Raw genomic sequence first — 19232 nt, 5'->3', positions numbered from 1 at the left:
GTTGGATTTTTTTATTTGAATTGTATTTATTGTTAGATTTTAATTTTGGTATTGCGTCAAAAGTGTACGATTAGTGTTCCAGTAAAATTTTAATACTGTTAATTTTTTCAGAATTTTACGAACTTTGATAGAATTTTTATTGTTTCGACGTTTTATTTATTGGGATTTTTGCATGTTTATACATTTTGATGCTGTTGACATTTCTGTGACCTATTTATTTTTGAATAAAAAAATTGATAATTTCAAATGGGTTTCATTTTAAATTCCTTAATAAAAATCGTAATTTAAAAAAGCGTTTATTCAACTACAATCCACAATCTAGACATTCAAGCGGCACACTGTCAGTTTGTAGATATACTCTCTGCAGGGAGCCGGCGCTGGCGCAGAGGCGCACGGTGTCGCCGGTGGCGAAGGCGCGCGTGGCGTCTGTGGCGCCCACGATACACGGCAGTCCGTACTCACGAGCTATTACCGCGCCTAAACGTCACACAAACAAATATGAATTTAACATTGTTTATTTTTTATTTATTGGACCAAAACAAATTTGGAAAACAAAATAAAACTATTGAAAGCAATACCCACAGGGTTTTAGCATATCTAGTTGTCGCTTAGTTTTATTTCTATGCTTTACATAATAAAGCGTTAACATATACTACTTAGTTACGTACGATGCCATAATCACAGTATACTTCTTAATAACTATATTTTTAATAAAATACTCTACACTTACAATATGCGTTAGGCTTTATATTTACACGTTATTAATCTTAGGGAATAAATAAACTAGAAAAATCCTTTATGCGGGAAAGGGACAAAAACTACAATAATAAATCAACAATTTCTATCCAACGTTAAAGGCCTTCTTTCTCATTTATGCATTTGAATTTTGACAATTGAAGATTTGACAAATGTAAACAATAAAGTAAAGTAAAGCTGCATGGAAACAGCTCGTAAACAGATAAATTTGAAAATCTTACCATGGGATATAAGACCGCCAAGTTCTGTGACGATTCCGCTCAGCAGCGGGAAGTACGGCGACCAGCCGATGTCGGTGGAATGAGTTATCAATATATCTCCTGACTTTAACTCGCTAATCTAATAAGAAGTAATTAAATAAAATTGAAACACAACATGTCAAATACCTTTTATTATACTAGCGTTAGCCCACGACTTCGTCTGCGTGGAATTAAAAAAAATCAAAAGCAAGTACTCTATGTGTTCTTGAAGACTATGTTCTACATCTATGCCAAGATCGAGATCCAGTCGGCCTTTAAGTCTACAACCTCTAACAAACATCTATCCATCCAAACTTTCGCATTTTTTTAATTACTAAGATATATTTGCGAAATGTAGTCAATTTAATGTTTGCGATGTAATGGACCCTTAAATATAATACCTCTGATAGGTCCTTGACGACGCAGGCCCTGCCCACCACCTCCCCGCCGCAGACGGAGGTGGCGTGTATGATGACGTCACCGGCGGGCAGCGCGGGCGCCGCCGCCAGCGCCTCCACCCACCCAGTGTTCACCTCCGCGAACTTCAGCTTGCACCAGCTCGGGTACAGCTGTTGACGCTGTATAGCCCTGATTTTCAATAATTATATCAAAAAATGGAATCAACGTATTTCCTTTCATTACCCCTATATACTCGTAACGTTAAATTTTTAAACCAAAAAAAAAATGGCGCTCAGTTATTGGTATATATGTACTAGCTTTCGCCCGCGACTCTGTGTGCGTTGAATTAAAAAAAATGTAAGTAGCCTATGTGGACAAAGTCTGGAAACTATGATTCTACATTTGTGATAAATATCATATAGATCCTTTTAGCAAATTAGGCTACAAAATCTAAAAAATCATTATTAGTAAGATTAACAAAATTAGTATGTTTAGAAATAATGAATTAAAGTTTTAGTTTTTTAACCCATTTCATTCAAAGTTTAGTTAAAAATATAATACTAACTTCCTTAATATCGCTGGATTTCTCTTTTCTATATAAGCTTGGAGTTCATTGAGTCTAAAGAAGAATACGAGGTCAGGATGCGGCAGGTACCACTGGCGCACGAGCAGCTTCGCCAGGTTTAGTATGGAAATCCTCAGTTTATGTATCGCGAGGATGAGATGCGCCTTCGTCTGCTCGCGGTGACGAACTGAACGATGGCAAAGAGGAAGAACCCAACGTAATGCTTTCCTGTAAAAGTTAAATTACTTGGTTAGTTATTATCTGCGCATCCCTCGGGAACCTGACTTCAGGAATGTACCGTGTCCCATGTACTCCAGACTTGGTTTTATCTCTGTACTTTTCAATATGTTGAACCGTTGCAGAATTATAGAGTAAACAAAAAAAAATAAGTTCATTCATGGGAATATTTCTGGGATCAAAAGTAGCCTATAGGTTGTTCCAGACTATCCTTTACATGTATGCTAAATTTAATCCAAATCCGTTCAGCCGTTTATGTTACAAATTCTATCACACATGTGAACATTTAAATTTCGCAATTATGATATTAACTAGCTTTCGCCTGCGAGTCGATCTGCGTGAAATTAAAAAACAAAAGTGAGTAGCTAATGTGTTCTTCCAGACTATCCTCTATACCTTTACCAAATTTCATCGAAATCCGTTGAGGCTTTTGGATTTAAAAAACTAACAAACATCCATCCATCCAGCTAAACTTTCGCATTTATAATATTAGTTTTTAGTAAGATATTAACCTTTTTTTTTTGGTAACGGTGGGGGGGGGGGAATCTAGTAAGATATATACCTAGTGTTTGGTTTTTGAGGTGTCTTTAAAGATGCTATAATTTCTGCGTTACTTCTAGTTGTTTTATTCTCATCTTTCGTCGTCGGCATAGTTTGTAGTACTTTTATGAATTCCTCAGGTACTAGTGCCCATGGTTTTGTCGCTAAATCGAACTGGAAACATTGAAAATTCTAATTTAAACACCAAAAACACGAAACTGTTTTTTTGTTATTTAGTACTTGCTTAAATATTTCATTTTAATTAAAAGTAGCGCTAGGTGGTGAAGAAATAAAGAAGGAAAGAGAGATGATGATGATCATGATGACATAAACAAGTGTTAAGAGTAATTGTAGATGGCTACAAACCTTTGTAGCCAAACCCTCTACCTAGACGAAAACCAAAAGAATAGATAATAATATAAACTTATGAAAATATACGAAAAATATATACTTATGAAAGTAGTAAATTTAGATAGGTCGACTAACAAAGATGTATGGAAGGTTTAAATTCTTTAGAATGTCACCTCTTCTACTTACCTCCATAATAGCTCTGTGACCGTGTTGTTCTAGAAACTGGCAGATATCCATGTGTACGTGAGGTAGATTTCTTCTTAACCAGAGCATGGCGGCTGCGGGCTGCAGCGCGCGGAACTCCTCCACCTTGCCCGACTGCTCCAGCGTCCTGCTGATCTCTGCTAGAACGAGAGGCACCTCCGCTGACACCACGTCGCCGGAACTCAGCAGCACGCCGATCTCACTGCAGTGTTCTGGTGTGAAATCTACAAAAGATATTAAACAAACGGTATAGTTTTATGACACTTTTGAACGAGAACATTTTCAGTAATAAAAAGATTTATTTTTTACTAGGTGTTGCTCGCGACTTCGTCCGTAAAAGATTATAAAAATATAACCTATGTTAGTCATAGATAAATAACCTTTCTAACGGTGAAGGATTTTGTAATATCGGCACAATAGTTTTTGAGTTATTCTAATACATATATATAAAAAAATACAAGTCTTTCCTCTTTATGACAATAGTATAATTTATTTACTACAAAAAAATAAAGACGAATTGAGTCCTCCTTCTTTTGGTATGTTGGTCAACGAGTTAGTAAAATCATAGCTATTTCTCTAACGGTAAAATTAATTTTGAATTAAAACCAAACAAGCAATTCTTTTCAAATAAGAAAGAATTCGCTAAAAACCGATCGATGATATGCGGTAACATGCACAAATTGATAACCTCCTTTTAGTAAGTCGGTAAAAAAAACAAAAAACGCTTACAATTAAGAAATTGTTTTAAAATATCAAGTGACCTTCTTTCCCCTCCAGCAGGATGCTCATGGCGATGAACTGCGTGAAGGTGCTGGCGGAGCTGGTGCGGCTGTGGTTGGCGCTGAACCTCTCCATGCGCTGCGCCAGGCGCGCCCGCAGCCCGCGCACGTACTGCAGCGGCTCGCTCGTCTCCATCTCCAAGTTCAACTCATTCACTCGCTTGATTGTATCATTCATTGTTGATTTTGTAAAAAGTACCGACTGAAACAAAATTCAAACGTTTAATATGTAAAATTACACAATCTTTTTGTATCAAAAACTATCGCCCGCGACTCCGTCCGGTATTAAAAAAAATGGTGAAGCAGTCTTCTAGACTATATCTGTGCCAATTTTCATGGAGAGCCGTTTACCAGATTCTTTCTAAAAACATCCATCTAAACATTCATATTTATAATTTTAGTAAGATATATGTATATACTTATACTAAGTATATATAAATATGCGTACTTCATCGACTTCCATTCATTTTACTCTATAATATTATAGTTTAGTCTTCATCAACTTGCCCTTGTCCCTGCGGAAGGTGCAGTATGTGCTGCTTCCATACATTTCTATCAGTCGCCATATCTCAATGCACTCCTTTAAGCATATCTTCTTTCACATAATCCATCCATAGTTTTCGGCCTTCCTCTACCTTTAGCTATCCACATTCAATCTTAACACTTTCTGGTTTATTTTTTTTTATAACATAAGGTGGCAAACGAGCAAGCGGCCACCTCAATCCGAAGCGACCGCTGCCCATAGACATCCGCAATTGCAGATGCGTTGCCTACCCTTATCCGACGGAGGAGGAGACGCACATAAAGAGGACATTTCCCCTTCCTATACATATCCTCCACCGTCAAATCCACTTCCTCTTCCCAGCCTCCTCTTATAAGAAAAGGGTGGTAAAGAGAAAGGGACTAAAATTAGGCCTCCGGCACCACACTCATCAGACGAAACACGGAATTGCTTCCATTTCACGCCTGTCTTCTGTGTGGTCGTGGTATTACTGGGGGCGTGCCGGCCCATTCCTGCTAAGATGTTAAAGCGGGCACTACCACTGTAATTATGTCCCCATCATTGCATAATCATCATCGTGGTATGGATCCACGCTAACCTATAAATATCACATTATAGTTAAATCTTAAAGCACTAAATTGTTTGTAAACCTTAATCATGGAGGCCATAGTGAGTGCCCTGTCGAGTAGGCGCGGGCGGCGGCGGTGCAGCGCCGTGCTGAGCACGCGCTCGTCGGCCACCTTGTGCCCGTGCACCGCCATCTCCACCATACGGATACCGACGTCTATCTGAGGCGGCATGCGACGGTACACCGACTGGAATGTCATACCCACACATTCAAAGAGATATTACAAATTGAACTGTCATCGGCGTCACCAGAGGTAGGCAGCTAGAGAGGCAAAAATTTAAATTTATATTATTATAATAAAGCGTAAACACACACTTCTTTTTTGCCTACGATGTCAGCAATTACAGCATATTTTCGAATAACTCTTTTTTTTATAAAGAGCCCTACACTTACGTCACGCTTTAGGGTATATATTTTCACGCCGTTAAACTTAGGGGTAATTTTTTTGGATAAAAACCCTAATGTGGGAAAGAGACCATAAGTTGCTGCCAACATCAAGGAAGCAAGGTTGCCATGCTTTGTCATCATGTCATGTCATTTTGACATTTGCAAGTGATAATTTGACAAATGAGAACAATAAAATGAAATTTGTATACTATGCTGAAGTCGCATGGGAACAGTTAGTAAAACAATAAAGAAATGAATTCAAATGCTAAGGTTCCTGCAATAACAAGAGACCCGTTTTGATAACTCAAAAAGACATGTTAATTTTTCATCGAAACATTCTCATTGGAACCAAAGCTTACTTCTAGCCCTTAATTACTATATCCCCTTACATCATGGGCTGGCGACGCCTGTGGCTTCTGTGTTTGAAAACTTGGCAGTGTAAATATTCAACTTACGTTATAAAGAACGAGGGCACATCTGTTGTGTGTGAGGGCGACGCTGCGGTCGTAGTGGTCGCCATTGCATCCGATCACACTGTCGATGCCTCTCTGGAGAGGTGTTATCACTAAGTCGTAAGTCAAAGGTGTCAGAGGTTTTGGAAGTACCTGTAAAAATTCAATAAATTTTAACCTATTCTTTTTGGTTACTTGCTTATGTATTGTAAATGCAACAAACTGGATTAGTGCCTGTATATTTGGAAGAGAGGCTTAAAGTTCGTTAAATTTATTTGAAACTACCCTTCGCCCGTGACTCCGTCTGTTTGGCGTTAAAAAAACAAAAGTGAATAGTCTAAGTATTCTTCTAGACTATCCTCTAAATCCATGCCAAATCTCATCGAAATTCGTTCAGCAATTTGGGCAATAAATTATAACAAACACCTATCCATCTACACTTTTACATTTATAACATTAGTAAGATAAGAATACCTCTCCTGTGTTAGCGAATGTGAGCAGTTCATCATCAGACATGATGGGGAAATCCAACTCGTGTAAAAGTTCCTCCTCTGTCCAGCGCTCTAACGACGTGATAGGACGAGCTTGTAATAAATATATTTCACCCTAAAATAATAAAATAAAATATAAGTAAAAAAAAATCCTTCGATGCGAAAAACCTTCCGTTTTCAACATTTAAAAATACCAATTACAATATAAGTTTTCCAAAAACTTACATCGCAAATAGCCCATTCTATGTCCCTTCCCGCGCCCCAAAGTTCTTCTTGTGAAACTCCTATTTTTGCCAACTTTAATATCTCCGACACTGTGAGACATGGCATCTTCCTCTCTTCTTCGGAGACCAATTCTACAGTCACTCCATCGCCATCGGGTTTCACTCGTTCCTTCTTCGATCCGAGATCGATTTTAGCTATCCTAAGTCCATTTGGATCACGCTTTACTATTATCGAATCTGGTTCAACTGACCCGGAGACCACACTCTAAAAATAAAGCAGAAAAATCACAGAACATTCAACAAATACACTGTTGTCCTGATTTAGATATCTTTGTGAGATTTCATATCCAAAACCCTGCTTGAATAATCACAATTAGGTTATATTAGTCCTAACTTTAACGTAATTTACATAAAAAACTTTGTAATCGTAGTTTGTTTTTTCAAATAGAGAGCGAATTTCAAATGCTTAAAGACATGACTGCCAAGTCTCAGACGCAGATGTCAGAGAGAAGTTAATTAGTAAAGCCTACACGAGAAACAAGTTAGGAGAAGAGAGTTTTACCTAGGAAGGGGATATAGATTACCTCTCCAAGACCGTAGTTGGCAGTGATGAGGAGTGTGGAGGGGTCTCCGAGCGGGTGGCGTGTGAAGAGCACGCCGGCGACGCGCGCCCGCGCCAGCGCCTGCACCACCACGCCGCCGCCGCACGCGCACGGCTGCCCGTTTTGTCTGCACTTACCATATCGATGGGGAAAAAGCTTTTTGTTTTAAGCACCATTAGGTTAAATAATCAGGACAGCCATCTAAAGTTTTAATTTTTAGAAAAAACAAATTAAAAAACCTGAAAATATATAATACTAGAATTAAACAGCGTATTTCTCGGCTGACGCTGCTTAAACCATTAGAGGTATATAAAAATGTATGAAAGAATTGTAGATTTAAAAAAGTTCTACAAAAAAGTCCGTGATAGCATATATCATTAACGGTTTTCTTCATGATTTTTTTGATACAAAATTAGAAAACTCACAATAAAACAAAATTATGAATTATGGACTTGTACAAACAACGTTTACCTGCGATAGTATGCACTATTAAATGCGAACATGGAGGCCCAGCAGCGGCGCACGGCGCGCAGCACGCCGCCGCGCGCGCAGCCCAGCTCCGTCGCGTTCTGCCCCGCCGCGGACGTCGCCTCGCTGTCCTCGCACACACCTGCTCACATGGGAATCGTCAAAACTGACCATTGTCTAACCAAAATGTAAAAAAAACATACAGACGAATTGAGTACTTCCTTGGGAAATCGCTCAAAAATCGATATTGCCTTAATTTTAAAAAAGATAACTTTAAACTAAAAGAGCGGCACACACCATTAACTACACAAATGTTTTGTGGTTGTCAATTTTTCGCAGCCAATTCAAATGTTAAGCACAACTAAAAAGTAGTGTGCACCTCCATATAAGCTCAGAATCAAAGCGAGACTAAACGCACGCTCGAAGTAAAAGAGCTGAGAAAATTTTTAAAGTTTCCTACGTAGGTCACATGTCTACTAAATAAATACGTCGTTTTTTGAAAGAAACTCACCCGATGATCTGACGGCAAAGCGCTCTTCTGTACTAAAATTTTGCTCCTTAATCTTTATTCCCAAATCATTCAAGTACTTCAATACTTCTTCTTCGACGTCTTCTGATATTTCAGTTTTCATAAATAAATCTACGGCTCTGAAATTTTAAATGGGTATTTTTAAAAATTTACTAGTTATCTATCACCAATCTATAGGAAACATATTTATCTATACTTATATTGTAAGAGAAAATATTTGTATATTTGTATGCATTAAAATAACTCAAAAAATACTGGGCCGATTTCAAAAATTCTTTCATCATTAAAAAGCTACGTTATCAATGAGTAACAGAGGCTATGTTTATTACATTTATTTCCATATTTCACTTACATCTCACATTTCTGTTTGAATACACTTTCATCGTAATCTTCATTAGCAGCCTCTATCGCTTGTATCGCCTGAACTAACTCCGGGTACACTTCTAGTTGCCTTTCCAAAGCTTTTGTGGTCAAACAAAAACCGGGAGGCACTTTGTAACCCTGGAAATCACAACCCCTTATACCAACATCAAAAAGACCACAGTTATAGTTACCAATAGTCTTAATAACTCAAGTTATATTGTTTACTAGCTGTCGCCCGCGACTAAGTCTATGCAGAATTAAAAAAACAACTTAGTGACTTTTATGTTCTTCCAGATTATGTTCTACATTTGTACTACATTTTAGTGATATCCGTTCAGTTGTTTGGACTACAAGCCCTAACAAACATCCATCCATTTAAACTTTCGCATTTATAATAGTAAGAAGTAAGATCAGAAAGTTATAAAATATGTCAGGGTCATTGTTACCAAAAATATATCGTTTATGTATGACATTTACATAAGCAAAATCTAGAGATCTAGTATTCCTTTTAAAGTAATGATTTATTAAAACCATTCTACCTCATATAATGTTCGTAAGATTAAGTTTAAAGTGACATTGTACCTCGTCGTTCTGTACCGAAGCTAGCAGCGCGAGGGAGGCGCCCTTGCCGCCGACGTGCGCGGGGCTCGCCGCCGCCACCTCCTCCAAAGTCACACAGTACCCCACTGCACCGGCCTTGTCTTCACTTAACCATTTTAAAAGTGTCTGTGGTGCTTGTGGAAGGATTTGCGTTTTATCTGAAAATTGGAATGTAATCCGTAAAAAATTATACTTAGGGTTCGTCCCGCCACTGGCTGATAGAGGCTCAGATAGCTTAAAAATGACGTCACTGTCAGATAAGGGATACAAATCCAACACTTCCGTCGCGTATATTACACGTTCGATTGTTTTCAGACAATTTTTAATTTGGTGGGACAAGTCCTTAATATTATAAATGTGAAAGTTTAGATACATGGATCTTTAACTTATTAAAACTTTCGTGAGACATTATACTATATTATTTATTTATAACACGGCTAAAACTCACGTGGGAACTTTCGGTGTAACTTTCGGTGTGACCGTCGCGACGCGATAGCGAATAAAGCCGGCATCCACTCACCCTGAAGAAGGACCCCCTACGGGTTCGAAACTGGTCGGTGCCTACACCGAAAGTTCCCACGTGAGTTTTAGCCGTGTTATAAATAAATAACATGGATCTTTGTTTGTGGCCTAAATGGCTGAATGGATCTGAGTGAAATTTTGTATAGAACACATAGGCTACATACTTTGTTTGTTTTAATTCCACGCGGTCGGAGTCGCTGGCAAAAGCTATTTATTCTCATAGTTTTAATAGCTAAACATTTTGACGATTAAACTATTTTGTATTTATACTGCCGTAACTCATTTCGCAATATTGTCATCCTTTTTATTTTCTTTCAAAAAAAAGAGATAGCTAACGTTATAACATACCCGAAGATTCGTATGTCAACTCTAAGATACCAGTGCCATGTTCTCCATTTATTTCCACAGCTAGAGTTCGGTAGATAATGTCTTGTCTGAGTGGCGCACTGGAGATCGCTTTACTGTCGTCGTCGTTTATTCTTAATACCACTTTTAAACTGCGACCATTTGCTAGAAAATTATGAAACAAAGCTTAAATCACTCAGGGATAATATAGCAATCTGTAAGTGAAAGAATATTTCAAATCTGCCCAGTAGTTTTTGAGTTTACTCATAACAAACATTTCAAAAAATATTTCTTCCTTATATTGTATATGAGTCATAGATATAACGAGACTTCTAAATTGTAACTTACCTACACAAGTTATTGTGTAAGCTTTCGGTATTCCTTCAGGAGTTTCACAAAACTCTGACATAACGAGATCTGTGGCGGTCAAAGGTTTAATCGTGTAGTCAGGAAATCTCACGAAGCCAGAGATTAATCTGAAAAGACCATACATTACAACTATAACAATGTATTCCATATTTACTGACATCCTTAAAAATGAGAACTGCTAGGAATAAAGTACTCAACCTACTCATTAAAAATATTTTTATATGAAAGTCCTCTCAGCATAATAGCGGTGCCGTCCTTAGCGGCGGCGGTTAGTGTGAGTGTACGTCTAGGACAGGTGTCTCGTGACCAGCCTCTCTCGCGCACTCCCCGCAGCCGCAGCCGCTCCTTCCTCTGCAGGATGCCCTCCTCCTCGAACGTCTGCAGCGTGCCCTGCACCGCGCCAAACTGCAGCCAGCTGTTGTGCCCGAATTTACTTCTGCGGAGCAAGACATTTAATACAATACAAACATTCACAATCTTATTTATACTAACAGTGGTACAGCCCGCTTTATCTCTTCGCACGAATGAGTCGGCTCGCCTGGTGACATACCACGACCACACAAAAGAAACGCGTGAAGTGGGAGAAGGATGGGAAGGAAAAATGGATTTTACGTTGAAGGAGACTTATAGGAAAATATCATCTTTATGTGCGTCTCCTCCTTCGTTGTTTAAGGGTGGGCAACGCATCTGCAATTGCGGATGTCTATGGGTAGCGGTCACTTCATAATTTCGGCGGCTTCAGGTGGCCGCTTGCTCGTTTACCATCTTATATTATAATAAAAATACTAAGTGTAATTTGTGAAAATTTATTTATGTAAGTGCACTATAACTCGATCGCAATTGTAAATCTAACCGTAATAGTAACCCACTTTAGTAATCAACGAGACAACGGATGACGTTCAATGCCACATACAGTGTGACATATGGTAGTACTTTTATTTAGTTATACTATAGTGAGTGTAGTGTTTTATCATTTTTCTTAGTACATACAGTATTTGAGTCCAGGAGCCATCGCGCCAGGTGTCCAACGCCAGCGCGTGTGCTGCGAGCTGGTCGCTCCAGTCGGCAGGGTGCCGCACCACACTTGTTGCTGAACACCAACTGATGGAAGAGAACCAATTGTAACTGCGGCCGAAACCTTCTTAAAAGGCACTTAAAGAAGAGGAATAGAGTAGCATATCAATTGGTCTTCATCGGTTTAATCTATCTTTCGTCAATTCAGTCGTCTCCTTTCTTAAGTCTGTCACCATTCACGTAATGTATATGAAAAATATACCAACATAAGATTAATTCGCACATGCTGTGTAGTATTGTCGACGGAATTCGTTAGTAAGCCGTTGTACAAGATTCTCAGTCTTTGTTCAGGTTCAAGGATCTGTATTTTCAATCCCCCTGCGCTCCATCCGTCTTCTATACCTTCCCATGGAACTACTAATGTTTCAGAATAACCTAAAAAAATACATTTATTTCCTGTAAAATATTTCACCAATGTGTTTAATGATGACATAAAAACTACCTTACTTTAGTATGCTTTCTTCTTGTAATACTTACATGGCAATTTATATGAAGTACCATCAGCTAGTTTCACGTACAGAGTAACTTCCGCCATTGGCTTGCGACCGCATATTTTGCGTATACCAAACAGCACGGTAGCGCCATCTGGCGCAGACGCTCGTATTGAGATGCCGTCCCATCCTTCTGTCAGCCTTTCTTTACTCTTCTCAGACACCACGAACTTTGAAGGAAACCGTGATTTCCATCGCCTGACAGCGATACGTGCAAAGATATATTTTATTATGTAATTCCATTCTGTAAAAGAAATATCTCAGTATAGAACTCTAATTATATGAGCAAACATACTCTTTATTGGCGAAGGGAAAACACGAATATTTAGTGCAACTTGTCTGTCGTATTTCTCATAAATGCGGTCATGGTGTCGTATCGGAGTCGGTTTCAAAGAAATTCAATCGGTACATATCGGATTCCTAGCATAATCTAGACACAAAACTATACATAGATGTCGGTAATACTGCAATTCGAATATGAAAGGACAACGAGTGAAAGTCAGTCACCAGTAAAATATCAACTTTTAGCTTAGATTTACCGTGTCAAACAGTAGTACAAAAACATTTCATCTCGCTCATTCTCCCTAAAAAAATGAGATAACAATACCGCCCGTTTGTCGCCAACCCTACTTAGTAATTATTTACTGACATAAATATAAACCAATCCATTGTTACTGTGAAATCGCTGTGTTTATTCATTTATAAAGTTATTTATAATGCTTATCGAATACAATCAATGTAATTCAAATATTGATTATATGAATAAAGGAAGGACCTTGTCTACTAAATTGTTTAATTGATTAGTACAAGGAAGAATTAACTCATGTAGCACCCAAAAAGCCTAAAGCGGCTTAAAATATTTCCTGATTACATAATTTCTTAGTCAGATTTGTAATTAAAAAAACGCAAGCTATTCTTACGATTATGAATCTAATCTTATTAACATCTAGCACTCTTTGTCATTTTATATCCATAGAAAAATACATCAATACAATTGTTTCAAGGACATTTCAATATTCTAATTGATTTGCGTTCTCATAGAGCTGTAAAAAATAAGCCGCGAACACGCAAAATAAACATTATTTCAAAGACTAAAGAACCGGTTATAAATTTGCTATTGGATAAGAGATGTTAACACATATTAAACATAAATATATACGAAAAATGTAAACTAACCTTTATCTCTGTAAGGTCCAGTTTTCTTGGTGGGTCTCCTTAAAAATAATAAATATAAAACAAATGCGGATGTTATCAATCCTGTCTGGAGAAGGATATCATATAAATCCATATCAAAATTTGTTACTGACGTTACTCATATAATCTTTTGACAGATATTGTGGGTTTTTGTTATTGCAGACACTACCGTACGGTTTATGAATATCGTAAGGAATGAATCGGTGTCCGCGACTCGCTAATCAGTCATTTTTCGTATACTATCATTACCCACGATAAGCGTCCGGTTAACAACATATTCATTAAATAAAAATGTACAAAACATAATGAATAATCAGATAATGCAATCTAAAGGACAACAGATCATTCCTTTTAATCGTTTTAAATGCATATAATAATTTGTCATTGCAAAATAACTCGAACGTCTATGCAATAAGGTTCTGCTATAAAATGTCACGTGTTTTTTTTTCCTCCCCGTAAGTTTCCATTGTCGAAACACTTGTAAAAACATGATTTATTAAAAAAATAGAGACAACTATGACTCACAAACGTTATTCGAAATGATTAGGTGTAACATTTTATTTAACCAAAAATTATCAATAAAACAAACTACACGTTCAGACGATATTTTTTAATACTCTACCTGAATCAATTAATACGACTATTTATATATTTTAACCACAAGTTTTTTTGTGTCAAGTTATCGTAAAAACATTCTTTTAGGAAATTATCATGGTAAAAAACTTCTGTTTTAGTGTAAAATTTCATTTATTTTGTAACTAAGCAAAATAATCTTGTTTGCTTTTGCATTGGAATTTTTAAGCTTTACAGCCTGTCCAGAAATATGAAAATTCTCGCTGTCAAAATTATAGAACTAATTTCTTTGGGTACATTAAAAAGTGATGTATGAAGAAGCCGATTAAAATAATTAACCCTAGGGCAGAATTTTTATATTCTTGGTTAGGCTGTACTTATTTAAGATACCAAATATAATGTATTTAAACATATTAAATGTAATTAAACAGGAGGTTGGCAAGACATAAAAAAACCTTTTTAAACTAAATAATTTTCTAAATACTTCTAATTAATGAGTAATTTTACTACAAAATGTAACTACTTTAAACAATTTTGAGCAGTATTTGAATAAATGTGTTTTTTTTTTCAAGTTTTTATTTTTATTATTACAACTCCTTAAATATCAACCAGTCTTAGTCAATAGATAACCGAATCACGTTAAGTTTAAAATCTAGGAATGTTTTATTCCCTGTAATAGCCAGTGTTTTTAAATAAAAATAAATAAAGAAAAAAAAAATCAGATACAGATAAAAACGATTTTTTCATCTGTATCTGAATTTCGAATCGTAGACTATATCTGTTTAGCTTGAACTGCTTGATTTAACATCCAAACTCATAGTAATATAAAATGGAAAGACTTGAATTTTTGTATCTATTGAAATTATTTAAATCAATGAGTTACATTTAATAGTACATTTTTAAATTCCGGTCGGACCAAGTCGCAAGCAACAGCTAGTTGTATATGATAAATATTTTTATATAAACATTCAACACATAGCCATATAGATATACTAGTTCACAACTACTAATTGACTAAGCTAAAAAATAAATAATAAAAAAAAACAATCTATCATTAACTTAGATGTCATTACAGTATAAAAAAAAACAAAATAGTCAGAAAAAAAATAAGCCTAAAGGTAATAAGTTAATTGGACTCATTTAAACAGTGAAAATTCATTATTGTAAAAGAAATACTAATCAGCCACCTCTCGTATATTTTAATAAAATTAGGTTTTTTTAATTATTCACTATTGATGATAAAAACGCAAATTTGAAGAATATCTTTTGAGCTTAGTCTTAATCTAATGATACATAAAGTATCCGGTAGATGGCGCAGTTTTCAAAATTCCAAAAATAAAATCGTAAAATAGAATGTATTAAAATCAATTAATATTTATATTACTCTATACAAGTTACAGCTTCATATAGCACCAAGCCTCTTTGAAAATTAAAAAAAATGCGTTAATCTTCTTTCTGTTTGAGTGGTTCTTCGTCAGGGGTGTCAACCATACTGGTGGCGGTGTCGGTGCGCGACTTGTCCACTGGATACAGCCTGCACATGCACATTATTTAATACATAAACACTACATAAATCTATCTTTCGGGCGGTAAACCCAACAAGAAGAGCATCACATTATGTTTTTTTTTTTCAAATATCTTGATTCTATTTTATTCTGGTATTATTTCTGCACAACGACTTTACCTAGCCTGTTTGTAAAATATATTTTATCTAGTCTTTAAGGGGTGGAATCCCGTCATTCGACTATCGTAGACTATTTCCTAAAACAAGCTTTAACAAGAAATATTAGAAAATTTGTAATAATGTCATAAATACTGAATATGTATGGATATGGACATATCTTTAGAATGGCAGTACTCATCTGGCTAAAATTTGACACACATATACCATCGCTGGAAGAACACAGCCTACCAATTTTTTTTTAATTTCACGAGCGACAGTTATCATTTTACATAATAAAGGTCACAATAATGTAATCACCATCGCTGGTAGAGGTAGAGCAGGAAGACGAGGTCGTCCCGGAAGCAGGCGACGCGGTGCGCGGTGGGCATGGCGATGAGGAAGGCGAACACGTCGTCAATGAAGGTGTTGAAGGCCTTGTACATGAAGGCGCGCCACGGCAGCGCCGCCACCGAGCGCAGCCGGTAGTTCACGAACAGCTGCGGCAGCATCAGCAGGAACCCGAACGCGTACACGCCGTTCACCGCGCTGTGCAGCGCCCACGAGTACCAGCTGCCCACACACCGCCCGTTACATACATATCTCCTCCTTTCTCAGTTATCTCACTTGTCTCATTATCTGCCTTTATTTACTTTAGTTACATTGTTATAAAAAAATCGTCTCACAAAACCACACTAGTTTTGACTATAAAATCTAAAATAGTCTACATTTAGGGTGTTCTACCTAAGAAATGTTATTTTAAGTTTAAATTTGCCTTTTTTCTCCCTTATTTCTTGATTATCTCTCGTAAAATAGATATACGCTTAATATCAGTCCATCATTAGGTAGCCGGTACTTACTAACGGATTTTCATTGTATAGATTCAGTATGAAAAATCTATTCTAAAATCAATTTAGTATGATCTGGCATTTCCAGTGCCATCAGCTAAATCAAGTATTTGTGGTCCTGACAAGTTTACTTTCCTAGTAAAAATCGTAGTGGCATATTAATCTATAAAATAATAATTTGTTTACCTCTTGTGCGGTTCATAGACCAGCGAGTAGAGAGCTCCGGCGACGCAGAGCGGGTACAGCAGCATGGAGAGGTAGCGCATGGCCTCCGCGTCCGCGTGCGCCGTGCGCCGCTCCGCCGCGTCCGCGCCGCGCACGCGCACGTGCACCACCTTCGTCACCTTCCATAGCTGCACAAACATCATACAATTGACCACTTTGAAATAGCAATAATTTTCACCAAAATGATGCTATTCTGCAAGAAAATGAAGGTCCTAAGGCACCTCTAATACACAAATGCAGGAAAGTACTATTGAGGTACTCATATCTGACTGTTTCAAAGATGTCGTTTGAACGTTTTGTACGCAAAGACGACCCGAACGGGAACGAACCAATAGGACGCTTACAAGAACAAACATTGACTACACGGTTCATTTCATTACTATCCCGTAGTTTGTCTTGTACGTAACAAGGCAAGTTTTCTGAAACTGGAACACCGCGACTGTACATAAAAACATCATAATAGTGTTCCCTTTCCCTATCAAATTCACATCCTCTTGTCGTCGTTTTCTTATAAAAAGGTGGAAATGGAAGGACTAAAACTTCTAGCAAGAACATTGGAAGTAATAATACAACTATTATGATGACAATGACTTGAAAAATAACAGTAAACTCACCTCTATGACAGCACTAATGCCGGCAGGAATTAGCACCAAGAGTGAAGTCTGTTCATCCAGCAGATAGAAGAATATGACGAGCTGCGAGAAAGCGCGCCAAAGCACTGTGCGCGCTGACAGCCCCGCCAGCGACCGCGTGCCGCGCCAAAACGACACGTCGTTCTTGAACGCCAGGAAGTCAAACAACAACTGGAAAAAGATATTATACATAACATTCATACATATTCAATACAACCTCAATGATTTTTCAAATGTTTAAGGGGTCAATAAATTGAAAACATATGCAGGGAGAAACAAAACTACAAGCCAATAGTGGCAATGAAGTGAGATTTTCATAGTAAAAATCATTGTTAGCCATTTTTAAAATGTGCAATTGAAAGTTTTATAATTTCATGCAATAATTTAATACTAAAAATTTACTCACATGAAAACTAGATATTAACACAGTAGCTGATAACAAATACAGATTTGTATCTTCAAATATTCCTTTAACATCATCAACATCCTTTTCACCAAAACCGAGACTGTGCAATAATTCTAACGTCAAACGCACATGTATAGCCAATCTTAAAGTTCCATATGACGTTGGGTTTACAGTAACAGTTATGTTAACATCAGACATACTGTTATTTATTAATTTTAAATGTGACATTCTTGACTTTAACACATTATGCACGATAATAGGCAGGAATTTTCCATGACGAACTCTGAAAATAAAAAAAAATCATACATTGAATTAAAAGTATTTTAAAATGAAGACAAATTGTTTACATCTTACTAATATTATAAATGTGAAGGTTGAGATGAATTAAAAGATTTTTGTTAGAGTTTGTAGGCTAAACAGATTTTAATGCCATTTGGTATTGTTGTAGGGAATAGTCTGGAAGAATACATAGGCAACTTGCTTTTGTATTTTTAATTCCTAGAAAGAGAAAAATAAGCCTAGAAATTTTTAATTATATTAAATATTTTAACTAAGTAATACAAATACCGTAAATACTGCAGCAGTTCAGGCGGTATACTTGGAGGAAGTTTTATATTATCAGTAAGAACTGACAAAGGCACCAATGTACTTATATGCGAATATGGTTTTATACTTTTCTGAACAGGTTTATCTGAACCCTCCTGAAACATATACAATGATTATTTTATTTAAATTAAATAGTGTGTTTTACACTGAAATTAGGATCTAGAAAGCAATATTTATTATCAACTTAAAACTGTGGCTGCATCAGTACATAAAATTATTATTTAAAATATTCAATGGTCTTATGAATCATTCATAACTAATAAGTGAATAATAATCATATACTAACTTACATTTTGATTTAGTAAATTAAATGTTGCAGCCTGAGGTTCCACATAGGTAACTAACGGTAGGGTATGCATTGACTCAGTCTCATAGAGTTCCCGAAATTCTTTATATAAGCGGCTTTCGTCCAACAAAACTGCATGCATATACAATGTGCCATTATTTCGAGTTTTTCGAGGGATTTTAATATTCACATCTCTGCAATATATAATAAACAGTTATTTTATCTTCAGTTTTTTTTTTACGAAAATATTAAAAATTTGTGTCGAACTAACAGCGTTGTCGGTTTCCGATAGTCAATTTTTAAAGAAGTATGTACTTTCGATACAGATTCTGCTGCGGATCCATCAACTCGAGGAAACTGCTTTACAGATGTAAATAAAACAAGATGCTGCACGGGATCAGAAATCAAATATGATGAAAAACATCTCTCGCCACGAATGCACTCAGGTGGTATAAAAATTTCAGCTAAAGTCCATATTGTGTGAATTATATATATTGCTATAACTACAGAAAGAATGAAACTTAATGATAGAAATTGCATAATGAGATTTGAGGCATTCACGTAATTGTTTAAACTAAAATCGTTTTCAAAATCCAAAATTGAAACTGTGTGCTGCGTCGGTCTCGCTGACAGCTATCAAGTTAGCTAGTATGTTTTGACAGTGACATAACGTTTGACTCTTTGT

General features: G+C 36.6%; 2 protein-coding genes across 2 annotated transcripts; both read right to left on the bottom strand.

The window, feature by feature from the left end:
* Positions 1–280: 280 nt before the first annotated feature.
* LOC106111948 lies at positions 281–13550 on the bottom strand. Its single transcript, XM_013294158.1, has 23 exons — positions 13294–13550; positions 12104–12361; positions 11833–12001; positions 11543–11653; positions 10755–10988; positions 10532–10659; positions 10187–10348; positions 9299–9474; positions 8706–8854; positions 8336–8472; positions 7828–7966; positions 7339–7483; positions 6756–7019; positions 6514–6645; positions 6043–6192; positions 5223–5387; positions 4053–4272; positions 3274–3515; positions 2759–2910; positions 1960–2187; positions 1397–1583; positions 978–1095; positions 281–477 (listed from the first exon to the last, which is right to left on the bottom strand). Exons 1-23 carry the CDS (start codon positions 13403–13405, stop codon positions 305–307), a joined length of 3951 nt encoding a protein of 1316 aa, XP_013149612.1. The 5' UTR covers positions 13406–13550; the 3' UTR covers positions 281–304.
* A 1670-nt stretch (positions 13551–15220) lies between these two features.
* Positions 15221–19201, bottom strand: LOC106111759 (cleft lip and palate transmembrane protein 1-like protein). The gene is made up of 8 exons (XM_013293903.1): positions 18819–19201; positions 18552–18741; positions 18223–18356; positions 17656–17938; positions 17232–17420; positions 16579–16745; positions 15866–16117; positions 15221–15418 (listed from the first exon to the last, which is right to left on the bottom strand). Exons 1-8 carry the CDS (start codon positions 19085–19087, stop codon positions 15328–15330), a joined length of 1575 nt encoding a protein of 524 aa, XP_013149357.1. The 5' UTR covers positions 19088–19201; the 3' UTR covers positions 15221–15327.
* Between the last annotated feature and the right edge of the window lie 31 nt (positions 19202–19232).

Source organism: Papilio polytes, unplaced genomic scaffold (genome assembly GCF_000836215.1).
Source record: "Papilio polytes unplaced genomic scaffold, Ppol_1.0 DF824146.1, whole genome shotgun sequence".
Classification (NCBI taxonomy): Eukaryota; Metazoa; Arthropoda; class Insecta; order Lepidoptera; family Papilionidae; genus Papilio; species Papilio polytes.
This window is presented reverse-complemented; position numbering and strand designations above follow the sequence as displayed.

Excerpts from the sequence above, each read along its gene's own strand:
- LOC106111948 (XM_013294158.1), bottom strand. The coding sequence starts at position 13,405 with ATGGATTTATATGATATCCTTCTCCAGACAGGATTGATAACATCCGCA. Across the intron at positions 6,193-6,513 it reads CATTCGCTAACACAGGAGAG|GTACTTCCAAAACCTCTGAC; the intron begins GTATTCTTATCT and ends GAATTTTTACAG. Across the intron at positions 5,388-6,042 it reads GTGCCCTCGTTCTTTATAAC|TCGGTGTACCGTCGCATGCC; the intron begins GTAAGTTGAATA and ends ATGACATTCCAG.
- LOC106111759 (XM_013293903.1), bottom strand. The coding sequence starts at position 19,087 with ATGCAATTTCTATCATTAAGTTTCATTCTTTCTGTAGTTATAGCAATA. Across the intron at positions 17,421-17,655 it reads TGTTAATATCTAGTTTTCAT|TTGTTGTTTGACTTCCTGGC; the intron begins GTGAGTAAATTT and ends ATCTTTTTCCAG. Across the intron at positions 15,419-15,865 it reads CTCTACCTCTACCAGCGATG|GCTGTATCCAGTGGACAAGT; the intron begins GTGATTACATTA and ends GTGCATGTGCAG.